The 12,549-nt window shown below is 42.3% G+C and overlaps 1 protein-coding gene across 5 annotated transcripts in view; it reads left to right on the top strand.

Annotated features, from left to right (window-relative positions):
- Window positions 1–997: 997 nt before the first annotated feature.
- SPTLC2 (serine palmitoyltransferase long chain base subunit 2) overlaps window positions 998–12,549 on the top strand; it is an 87,831-nt gene continuing 76,279 nt past the window's right edge. For 3 of the 5 annotated variants that reach the window (XM_080617787.1, XM_080617791.1, XM_080617790.1), the window contains exon 1: window positions 998–1,156. In XM_080617787.1, coding sequence (XP_080473913.1) covers window positions 1,031–1,156 — 126 coding nt within the window. In that variant the 5' untranslated portion in view covers window positions 998–1,030. Of the gene's footprint in view, window positions 1,157–1,303; window positions 1,471–1,565; window positions 1,652–12,549 lie in introns of those variants that run through there. The other 2 variants (XM_080617789.1, XM_080617788.1) reach the window with 2 other exon arrangements.

Raw genomic sequence — 12,549 nt, 5'->3', positions numbered from 1 at the left:
CTAAGATACACCTCTCCCATGTCGACCCTAGGCAGGAAAGGGCTTCGCAATCATTCGGTCTGACCTCCTAAACCACCATTCACAGTTTCACTCAGAGGTTTTCCTGCCAACTTGCGGTGCCAACTTCAGCATTCACACACTCCATCACGACAAAGCCCGAGGCCTGTGTGTCCTGGAGCAACCCCCACAGCCTTGAAGAGAACTACTTCACCCATTAGCTCCCTCGACTCTGCACAGGGAGGGCAGCAGAGAGGCTCACCGGCTACCTCACCCCACCCTGGCCCTCTCCTTGCTCCAGCGACTGGGGTGCCCTAAAGAAAAGGCTGCCTCCAGTCACGGAAACGGCACCAGCCCGCGCCGCTGCCCACTCTGCGCCAGGAAAAGCGCTTACGAGCGCACCAAGACCCTCCCCCTCACACGCTCGGCGCCCCGCGTCCGCCTTGCCCCAGCCAGAGCCACCAGAGCCGGAGCCGCCGGAGCCAGAGCCAGCCCTCAGCGCGGCCCCTGCTATCCCTCACACGCCACCCCCCCAACCACGCCCTCACTCCGCGAGCCCGCCACGGTGCCCTCCCATTAGCTGCTACCTCAACCACCACCTTGCCCCTCCCTCCCGTCACTAGACGGACCTCGCTGCGCGGTCACGCCCCTCCGACCGCCTCTCGCTGTGACTGGCTATCTTATCGCCTGCTCTTCGTTCCCGGTTCCATTTCTGCCGAGCGATTGGACAACGCTCACCTTCTGGCTGCACCTTCCTCCGAACTTTCCGCTTTGCAATTGGGCAAACCCCTTGCTTCACCTCACTCCCCTCCCACCTGATTGGCATGCGAGGCTCTCATTGGGCCCCGTCCTTTGGGCCCCGCCCCCTGCCCCTGGCGGCCGCCGCCAGCCTCGCACGCGCGCCGATGCGTCGTTACAGAGCCCATCCCCGAGCGTGACGTGTCTGCCGGTGATTGGTGCAAGCGGCAGCTCGCGCTTCCGGTGCGGCGCGGCCCGGCGGGGGTGGCGGAGCGGGCGCAGCGGAGCTGGCGGGATGGAGCGGCCCAGGCGGGCTGCGGCGGTGACGGGCGCACAGCCCTGCGCTAACGGCTGCAGCGGCGCGGGCCACGGCACGCTCCGCAACGGCTACGTGCGCGGTCTTTCCCCTCGCGACACAGAGGTATGCGTGCGCACGGGCGCCCTCCGCCTCACGGGTGGGGCCGGCACCTGGATGGGTGTGTGGTCTCCTCGGGGGCGCCGGTGGCGGGAAGGGCTTGTGGGGCCGGTTGCGGTGCGGCCGCGGGCTGTCCTCGGTACTTTCTTCCAGGTGCTGCCGCCTTGCTGCCTCGTCCCGCTGTGGGAGCCGGCAGTGTCCCCGGCACGCCGGGTAGCAGAGGAAGCCTGCGGCTGCCCCCACTCGCCGTGGCTGCAGCCGGCCACCGAGGCGCCGCTGGTTGGGATGTTCGGTACAACTTTGCTGGCCGGTGGGATCGGGTTTGTGCTCTGCGGCCCTGCGGTGGGGAGAGAGGGCGGCGAGTAGCGCCTCGGTCATGGGCGTGCCGCGGAGGGTGTTTGTTCGCCAGGCTGGCCCTCGGGTCACTCGTGTCTTTACCACAAGGCTTTCGTTTCTGTTGTTTAGCAGCAGAGCTTTAAACTTAAAGCTCACTACAACATGGTAGGTTTGTGCTTTCAAATAAAAGGTTTTAGCAGTCTTTCACTATTGCTTTATTGTTACAGGTGTGATGCACAGGGCTACAAGTATCCTTGTTAGGGACTTCCCTCTACGGAATAGTTAAAGGTTGATGCAGCACTTCCCATCTAGCTGTATTGTCACCTTGTGATGCAAGTGTCTATCTGTGCTTGCAGACTTCTGTTTGTTTCTCTGCAAAACACCAAAATTTTTTGTTACAGTATAAGGAACATAATGGCTCTCATTGAGGCAAGCCTAACTGTATGGAATAAGTTGTGTTTCCTTGGACACCTAAAGCTGCTTGAGAAGAGCCTTCCTCCATGCCATCCATCCTGTTGCTCCATGTTTTTCCATTGTAGGTTTGTGCACTCACTGTGTGAACCACATTGAGAACTGATGCAGGGTAAAACTAAACTTCCTCCCGGACCCACCCCTGGTGTTAAATATAACCCAGGACACTTACCGCATTTCTTTCACTAGATGGATGCTCATAGTCTTGCCCTGGCATTTGGGAAGTGAACAGTGTTGGAAGTGAACAGATGGAGGAAGACAGTACAGTACTTTGGCAGCAGTGTCAGCTTGTACTGGTTTGGAGAGCTATGGCACTGGTTGTCTGGCTGTGCAAACAACAAGCATTGCTGACTATAAAATCATAAACATAAATCTTTGCACTAAGACTAGGCATGGTGGTGGTGAGCATTCTTCTGCGAGTGGTGTTTCTTCCCTGTCCCCTCGTAGTCCTTTTAAAGGAGGAGATCTGATTACAGTTGTGCTTTTCTGCTTCAGAAGAACAGAGAAGTTGGGGTAGGGAAGTTCTTCCTCAAGGATTTTTTCAGCTGTATCTGGAAAACATGGGAGATACAGCACGTGAATGGCAAAGCCATCTATGTCAAACTGAGGAAGCTTAAAAATCTTGATGTTTTATGAGGCATTCTAGTCAGTCAGTAGCTGGCAAGTAATACTATGCCCAAATATGCGCTGGAAGCCTGAGGTGTTTGAGGTAACTATTTCTAAAGTGGGGAAAGGTTCATTGGCTTTTTGCTAAGATTTCGTAGAACCACTTCTCAAAAGTGTAGCAGCATTGGCAGAGGATGCATGAAGAGTATAAGAAAGTTTTGTATCTTTCTAGCAGCTGCTTGCTGGTCAAGCAGAAATTAGGAGTCTTGCATTCATTTTGCTATAATTTTATGTGGGCCAGATTGCTGACTTTCAAAATAAGGTTCTAAATGTTAGAACCTGAGTGGAAGAAGTGAGTGTTTAGGTGTATTTGCTAGCAAAGATATAGTTGCTGGTGTATCACGGATTTGGCCACTTGAGTGGCCTTTTGGCTTTTGAATTTTGGTTGTTGATCCTTTGCACAGAAGGAAAACATGTTAATGCTTACCATGTGTTGACTATATTTGTCTGTGTTTGTACATACCACATACAACACTTGAGAATCTGCAAGTGAAGTAATCAAGTACCAAAAAGGAGGGAGCTTTTCCTACTTCGGAGAATAAAACAGAAAAGTAAAGGTGAGGAGGCGAAAAGGTGCTTTTGCAAGAAAGTCCTTCAGAGAAGTAGGAGGCAAGAAGAGATCTAGATAAAATGAATATATTGGTGGGAAGAGGAGGGAAAAGAAAAAGCGTTGGTATAAAGAAGTGTTGCACTGGCAATTTATCTGGAAAAGCCTGGAACTTGTGAGAGGATAGCTTAGAGACAGGGTATTACATCGCTGTGCCCTCTGGTAGGGCTTGGTAGTGAAGGAATTTTTAACTGTGTGAAAAGAGGAATGTGCCCCTACCTAGGATATCCCTGCTGTGGTTAGCTGAGTAAGTTTTGGGGTTTTTTTTGGGGGATGGCTGGGTTTGTGTTTTGTTTTGGGATTTTTTTACCCTAAATTGTCCCTATGACACAGATTTCAGGCTTTCCTTACAAATCCCTCTACAGAGACTGGTATTTAACTTAGCATGAGCTCTTCACTGTTATTCCAGCATAAGCAGTAATCTATTTATGGGTTCAAAACTGATTTAATATTTTAGTGTAATACTGCACTATGTAGGATGAAAGCATGAAAGGGTATTGTCGTGGGGAAATGAGCACAGCCAGGAGAAAGAAAGCAAGTCTACATAAAAGAACAGTGAAGTTACCTTTTCTTGTTCTGCGTGATTCTCTTTTATATGTCTTTCTGGTCTGTTGGAGTGTTGAGAGAGAGCTGGAGAGTTCAGTAGAAAAATGGTATTCAGGATCTATCAAGACACTTGTGGGAATAATAAAGAGTGCAAGGAAAATTGCTTTTTCTTTCTGCAATGCAATTTTAAACTGCAGTGTATTTCTCTGTTGCAGTGCTTTGCTCTAAAGCCAATGGCTAATGGTTTTCTAACACTGCATCTGAAAAATAATTCTTGCTAAAAATAGGGAGCTTGGGGCATCTTTAATGGGACAAGGTGCCCTTATTTTCCATGATAACTTATTGGAATCTACCTATTATTGTGAATACGTTTTTAGTAATGTGTTTTTTTGGACTTCTTAATTGAGCTTCTCACCTTAGAATGGTTTTGTTATGCCTCTGGAAGTTGAAGAAGAAATCATCTCAAACTGAAAAAAAAAAAATAATTGGAACATAGGTGTTAGATATCAAGTTCTTAATTTCTGTTGTGTGTGGTATTTCCCAGCCAGATAACAAATTTTAGTTCCCTTCACGTTTCTAGGAGGTTTAAAATGCCATACTGTAGCCATCTCCAGATAGCTTATTGCATCCATGCCTTTTATAAATGTCTAATACTACTTCCTCAGGAAGACAAGGAATAGCTTGGTTGAAGAGTGGGAGGACCGTGGGATTTGTATTCCTTTAAAACTGTCACAAATCCTGAATTCTTACAGCTATTAAAACAGGTAGCGTAGATTTCTAATTTTTTTCAGGTTTTTTTAGTGTGTACGTACTAAAACCAGCTTGTGTGGTCGTGTGATTTGTGTTTGGGTTTTTAGAGAGAGCGCAATCCTACTGTTTGTAGGCTCATCTCATGAGATACATCAGGATGCATGGGAGTGATGACTTCATCTTGATTTTATAGATGCTTTTGCTGGAATTAAGGTTAGTATAGTTTCTTCAGGAAAGCATAATTATAATGATGAGTGCAACAAAGACTGAAAGCTTTTCTTGTTATAGTGAGTTAGTGGTAGCAGTGATGTGAATAAGCCCTTGTTTCAGGTAAAGTTTGGGATAAGATAAAGATGTTAAATAATGTTGAGGACAGAATTGTTTTGGTTTTGTGTTGTTTTGTGGTTTGGATTTTTTTTCCACATCTGCATACAAAATTAAAATGCAGATATTTTTGATAAAAAGAAATAACAATTTATCTCAAAGAACTGAATCTCGTGAACTTATCCATGAAGAAGTGATCTTTCTCACTTACTCAGCATTTGTGAGACTGCGTCTTGCATATCATGTCCATTTTTGAGCTCACCAGAAAGATGCTGACATAGCCATGCGAATCTGTGACTCTAGTGGGGGGTCCCAAGCAAAAGGAGGGACTGAGGGGATCTGAGTTTGTTCAGCCTTAGGAAGAGAAGGCTCAACTAGATGGCTGGAGCCAGGCTTTTGGAAGTGCGTGGCAATAGCATAAGAAGCAACAGATATAATTTGGAAGAATGGAAAATTTTTATTACCTATAGGGAAAATAAGTCTTCTGTGAGAGTGGTAAAATACTGGAAGAGGTTGTGTCCTGGGCTCAGCTGTAACAGAGAGGTTGCGTGACTTCCATCCTTGGAGGAGGTCAAGACTAGATGAGATATGTCTGTCAGCAGCCTGCTGTAATTAGACTTGCTTTGACCTGTGAGTTGGAGGCGTTGACCACTGGAGTCACCTTCCAACCTTGGTTATTCCATGGTCACGGAGGTTAACTTGTGGATTGCAGGAGGGTTTGTCCACGTGTAGACATTAGTGTTTAATCCCTGAACCTACATAAAAATGTGTGCCTTGGGGCTTGTAGCATATACTCTGGGGCTTGCATCAGACCTGAGGAAAGATATTATTACTTTGTGCCTCTTGCTTGGCTTTTTTATTGACTGTGTTTATTGTGTCAATAATGTAAAACTGAAGTGAGCAGAAGATTGGCTGACCTAGAAAGACTGATCTCTGTCAGATGTTTTAATTTATAAACTCTTATTTCTGAAACTGTGTACCTGAAGATACTTTTCTAATACTAAATTCAATTATAAAAGAATATAAGCCTTTGTGGAAAAAATAGCTGCGCAGCATTTTTTTTTCTGGCTAGATGAATATTTGAGACCATAGTGTTAAATTAGTAGATGGTAGTGCCAGTGAGAGTTTGTGTATCTCTACTAGTATGCAAACAAACACCCATGGTAGTTGCTGATGTGACTAGCTTCTCTTAGGTTCGATTAGGTGCTACTGAGAAGTCAGTTAGGATAAAGTGTGAAAATCTTTCACTAATATTGGGACTGCCATTTCAAATTTAACTGCTGATAAGCCTTAAATGCTGTAATTGTTATAAATGTATGCAAGTTCACTTTTTGTTATTATAACTGCTTGAATGATAGGTCATATTGTATTTTCATGTCTTAATCATACAGCAGAAATGTTGCTTTCCTAAATATCAAGCTTTCAATTTGTTGGGGCTGGGGGGAACTTAATTATCTATTGACTTCAGTTTATCTTGGAGGAACATAAAACATTGGCCCAACTTCTGTGAAGTAAAAAATAAAAAAAGGTTGGTTTGTTTGGGTTTTTTTAATTCATTAGGAAAGCACTCCTAGAAAAATAATCATAATAACCAAAATAACTTCCCAGGGAAGTGATGAAATCACCATCTGTGGAGGTGTTATAAGAATGTGACACGTTTGAGTGGTGGACTTTGCAGTCCTGGGGTAAAGGTTGGACTTGATGATCTTAAAGGTTTTTTCCAACCTGCTTGATTCTATGATTTTTCATTTAAAAGTACAGTCTTGAAGAATACTTATAGTTGACAAAGCAGGAGTTAAAAAGTTTAGAAAGTAATAGGACTTGATGTCTGTAAAAATAAATGAGAACAAATTCTAAAGTATATTAGGAATGCTTTCAGAGGTATAAAGCCTAGAAATTTACTTGTTAGTGAACCGCTAAAGACTTAAGCTGCGTTTGGAAATCTTATTGCGAAACACATTTAGTTACTAGGCGTGCAGTTCAGGAATTCTCTGTCAAAATGTTGTACACCTAAAAGCTACTGAATGTACTAGATAAAGTAACATTGGGTTTAAGGTAACTTAAGGTAAACTGACAGAAAAAAGTATATTCTCAATAGAATTCAAATTGTCAGCCGTATGTAGTAAATCCTGCCTTACGGTGTCATTCACTCGATAAAAGAAAAAAACCCCAAACCCAACCAACCAAAAAAAAAAAAAAAGAGGCACAAAAAAACCCCAACCAAGCAAAAAACCGCAACAACAAACCCCAAACAACACTTAAACATTATGAAGATTTGCACTTTTTTGTGTAGGTGTAGCAAGTGCATCTTAACAAAAGAAGACCTAGTTTGTTGGGAGTGACTAGTTGCAGATCGCAATATTTGACAGTGCCTGTCAACAAGAGCAAATGTGTAAGTAAGAATATAGGAATACACTCCAGTGTTGAAGTCTGGTTTGTAAAACAAGTTTCCCTTTTTTTAGGGAAAGAAAAAAAAGCTTAAACTGTGATTCAAATAGTTTCATTCTAATTTTGGTACTAAATACTTGGTCCTTTTACCTATGCAACAGTCTGAGATCTGAAGTCTAAGAAGAAAGCAGTACAAAGAAAAGGGCTGGAGGTGACAGTAACATTCCACAGAATAACCTAGCAGCTTAGAGCAGTTGCCTGTGTGGAGTTTTCACTGCTGTAGTTTCTGTAGTGCTGATTACTGTCATCCTTTAGAGTAAATGTGACTGGTTTTGAGAGAGTGGAGGCATATCCAAGAGCAGAGGTGCATTCCGTGTTTTTCCGTTTTATTCCATATAGTTGGCAGGAATCTTCAATAAAAACAAGCAACTCATGGAAGTGGTCTTCCACATTATGTTTCTTTTTTAAAAAAAAAAAAAAAAAAAGGCAAAAAAGAAAAGCTGCTAGTAGAATTTCTGCAGTATGTGTGGTGTGTGGCAACAAGAAGCTACAAATTTTTAACAGGTATTTAGCAAGATTGTGCTTCAGCATAAATAATCCTTTCAAGGTGTTTACATAAAGTCTGCCCAGTTCATCTTACTTTGCTCTTTCTGGCAGCATGAAATGAAACAACCTCTTTAATACACAGTGTTAGGATTTTCCTGGGGTAGCACCATAATCAGTATTCTTACTGTGCACTGTGCATGTTGCACTTGTAGCATCTTCTCTCCTTAAAATGCCTGCCATGCAAGGTATATACCCAGATGCCTGTGATAAATCCTGTGTGTTGCCTACAGCAGCATCTGCAAATGTTCCTGTGTTCAAGCATGGCTCCTGTCTTCTCACAAAACTTCACCCTCTTTAATGCTTTGGAAGTTAAGCATGGTTCCCTTCAGTCTGAGAGTGTTTGGCTTCTTGTGTGCTCCTTTGCATCTACTGATTTCTACCATGCTGACTTTGTTTAGAATGAGTTCTTATACGACTTGTCTGCTGACACAGGTATAGCAAATATACTGAAACGCCTTTTTCCTATTGGTTTTGAGAAATAAGTTTTTAAAGATAACAAAGTGAGGTTCAGACTAATGCCAGTCTCATACATGACCTGTTTTGTGGGCTGGCAGTGAAAGCAATACTAAAATCTGTACCAGTTTGCTGATTTCCTTTTACCTTCTTTGTAAATTTATGACAGGGTGAGGTATGGCGGTCCTTCTATGAAGATCCTGCTGTCCAAATTTAGAAAATGGAAAATGGTGAAGGGTACTAGGAAAAGCAAATTTACTGCTGACCGTTGTTTATGAACTGCAATAACTGTAGGGTAGCGGAGATAGTAATCAATAAAGCATGCAATTGGATATATTCTGGTGTGAATTTGTGCTCAGTGGGGTGGCTTAAATGAGAACTACTTTTGTTTAGATTACACTATTCTGTCCCTAATTTTGGATGACCTTTAACTAGCTAAGGTAATTGCAAAAGGGGTATTATGTGAGATATTTTCTAGATATGTCATTAAAGAATTTGAATAACTTGGGATAGACAGGAATCTTTTCTGTCTATGGAGCTTAAGTCTTGTTCTGATAGTACCAGCCCTTCAGACACTGCACTGGAGGCCAATGTGGCCTTTAAAGCATAACTTTGTGCAGTAGTTGGGCAAGAACATAAGGTTGGGTGTGCTTGTGCCACATGTGTGTGCATCCGCAATCCCATCCTCTGCCTGTTGCAGATGTGCTGTCGCGCTACTTAAAATGTTTCTGATTTGCAGGATGAACTTAAATCTGAAGCCAGTTTTATAATATATTGTCTTCTGAATTGGAACTGTTTGTTACCAATTAGAGAGCTGCATGTAATCAGACACCCTAATGTGTTCTACTTAAACCAGTGCAATCCTTTCTACCTGTAGGTGTATGATGCTGCTGCTTAGTAACTGTTACGATACTGTTCGATGTGACTTTTCTTCCCCAAGAGATTGGCCCAACACAGGCGACCTATGGCTGATGCAGAATGCCATCTCTTTCCTGCTTTCTCTAACCAGCTGGGTGGTGCTTTCCGATTTTTCTCCTGCAGTTGATTATATTAATGTGATGATGCTCTTCTATGTACGTGTGGTCAATGCAGTACAGGAGAGAGAGATGTAGGTGAGCTTACTCCTGCTTTTTTGAACCACACACTTTGTTGAATTCTTGACTTTTCTTTATAGTCTCCACTTAGATACACAGTATGTTCTACTCCAAAGGTCACGGCTCACTTTATTGTGAGGCTTTGAAACCATAAGAGTCTTAATCTTGCATGCTTCTTCCCCACCCTCCAGAAAAAGAAATGAATCACGAAGCTGTAGCCACCTTCTTTCTTGATCTCTGGAACTGAACTTGCTGCTCCTTGGCAGCAGCCTTGGAGCTCACAGCATGTAAGCCTTCATTTGAAGGCTAGTGTGCAGATTCCTGAGGCATTCTTGGAAAAACCAACTGGCTTGTATATAAAATGTGGCTATTATAATCAATTATAGACTATTTATAATCATTGTATCCTTTATGAAAAGTCTGTGGAATTGCATTCAGATTATTTCTTTAACATTTAATTCAGATAGGATAGCATAGAAGTTTCTCAGCTTTTTTCATGGTAGCTGACATGAGAGTATAAGGATGTATAAATGCATTCATAGGATGACACTGGGAGGTGAAATTGGTTAGAGTATGTGTTGAATCAATACAAGTATTCCCAAAAGGGCCATTCTCAGTGAAATTATTTTGACCATGTGGGATAACTTGTTTAGTTTTAACATTTGTCACAAGCAGAGGCAACTCTAAAGACCTGGAAAAAATTGGTATACTTCTGATTAGACTTGTTTATAGGTTGGGGTTTAGTTGGGTTTTGGTGTGGATGTTTGTTGGTTTTTCCCTAGTAGCTATTTTTTGGTGTTAGGTAGCCTCAGATACACCCTCAGGATGTAGCCTTTCATATCTTCAGACAAACTGCCAGTTACATGGGAAAGACATTAAAACCTTTGATGTGATCTCTATTTATTAGAGCTAGGTAATTTGTTAAGTAGTCACTAGCAGTTTTCTGTTGCTACTAATCGGCTACTAGTAGACAGCATAAGTAGCAGGTGCAGTGCATGCCTGCTCCTGAATAGCTGCTATTCAAAGCCTGGTCTGTCAGTGTGAGGACACCAAATTCAACTTTTAATTCATCAAGCTGAAATTATAGTAATAGGAGTTTTGGTGCATGAGCTTTCTCAGATCTGGATGTAATGAAATTCAATGGTTTCATGAATTGGAGACATAGTAATACAGTTAAGCAATCTTGAGAGTAATAAAGAGAAAGCTTTCATGGTTTTTCCTCTGCAGTGTTTGCTCGTTGAGTCTGTTGATTGTCATGTTGCTGCTGCCCCTTCTCTCTACCCAACAGCTGCTGGTTCTTGTTTGCTGAGATCTATTGAACAAGTTTGCAGAACAGCGCTGTAAAGACTGTTGGGGTCTAATAAATAACCTTCTGCAAACCATTATGTTTCCAACCTAGATCAGTTCAGCATTGGAGCGACGCTGTGCTGAAAATCTGATTAGCCTTAGTTGTGCAAGCCAGAGGGTGATGCAGATGGCTCAGAGTGGGAATATGGCAGGGGCAGTTCCTTTGGCGGACAGTGTTCCTGAAGGAAACAGTGTATGAACCTGTAGCCTGTGTTAAAGCTTTAGACTGTCATCATCTGAGCTGCAGTGTGGTAACCAAGTGATCTACACCTGTTCCGAAGCATGGTAGTTTTTTAACTTAAGCCACCACTGTACGCTGTGTGTTTTAAAAACTGCTTCAGCATTAAAACTGGTCCCAACATGCTGCAAGTTAGTTATTTGCATTTGGCCTAAATGCTGCTGCCAGTAAAAGAGAAGTTCCTACTGTGTCTTTGCTGTTTAGTTTCCACACTTGGAGCAATTCTCATCAATTGACCAAATCCCCAGTGACCAAATTGAGGATTTGCTCTGGTTAAAACTTGATCTGAATGTCTGTATTGGCAAAGGGAGGAGGTAGAAATGAGTATCAGGAGACGAATGTGCTGGTGCATACTCAGTGACTATGGAACTATAGCATATTTGTGTCCTAAGAGAAGACCCTTGCTTCTGAAAAATTACTTTCAAGGTATTAATGCTAGGCTTGAAATACAGACTTGCTCCAGCATATGAGCAGGTGTCACTTTCCAGATAACACAGTGTTTGGTGAGGCCAGAAAGTATGTGTGCCTTTATTGATTCATCAGCTGTTACAGAGGTTAGGACAATGTTGACTTCTTTTCCCACATGATAGTATGAGTGCCATAGGTGAATAACTGGGTTGGTTTGTCTGTTGGCCTCCACTCCTCATTAATTATGTGCTGTTGTCCTTTTTTGATTTATTTGGGATTAAAATGCCTTCCTATGTGTTGATGTTTCTTTGATTAGTATATTTTTAAAAATACACTTCTTAGATCTGTATTTATTTGGTGCTACGGATAGGGTTTTATGTCAAAGACTGTTCTTTCACATGTAGCTAGCTATTCTATCACAGGGTAGCTATTCTGTAACTTTTAGCAATACAGAATAACATTTGCATCTAATGGCTGGGTTTCTATGTTTTGATACATTGATCTTTAACTTAATACTTTTAGACAAAACAATGATATTTTTCCCTCAGTGTTGTGTTGAGTGAGCCTTTGCCCTGTAGCTGTGAAGTTTTTCTTAATAGTCACAAATATTATGTATTACAGTAACTGTACTTGAGATGGCCATGCACATGTATTATACAACTAATCAAACTCTTTGCATACCAAATAATGGTATGCACGTTGCAAGATGACGTTTAGTCTGGATTTTGTGCAGAAAGCTTTGCATTGTTCTATGTGCTGACTTACATGCAATGTTGAGACTGTTTATATAATGACTTTTTTGTCTGGTATCATGTCCTCCTCATGGATGAGTACAATGTTTACGTCACTATCTTTAGGCAAACAGTTATAGAGACACACAGTTTATGCTTGTTTTGTTAGAGTAATATAGGCTTACAAAGTTGAGCCTATTTTGCTATCCTCTAATTACTTTTTCAGTTCTCATAATGCTTAAAATACATTGTTTAGATTAATAACACTATTCATTTCTGTTTTGTTTTTTCCCTGTAGTGAGCCTGGGAACCCTCGCTATTCTGTTAGTTATGCCTACTTAGTTCTTGATGAAAGGGGAAGGCAGGGGTTTTTTTATTTTGGTTGGTCTGGATATAAGCAGTACTCTCTGTGTACGTTTGCAAGCTAAAGAACT

Source organism: Psittacula echo (genome assembly GCF_963264785.1).
Source record: "Psittacula echo genome assembly, chromosome: 5".
Lineage (NCBI taxonomy): Eukaryota > Metazoa > Chordata > Aves > Psittaciformes > Psittacidae > Psittacula > Psittacula echo.
The sequence above is the reverse complement of the archived record's forward strand: the minus strand, read 5'-3'. Positions and strand labels throughout refer to the sequence as shown.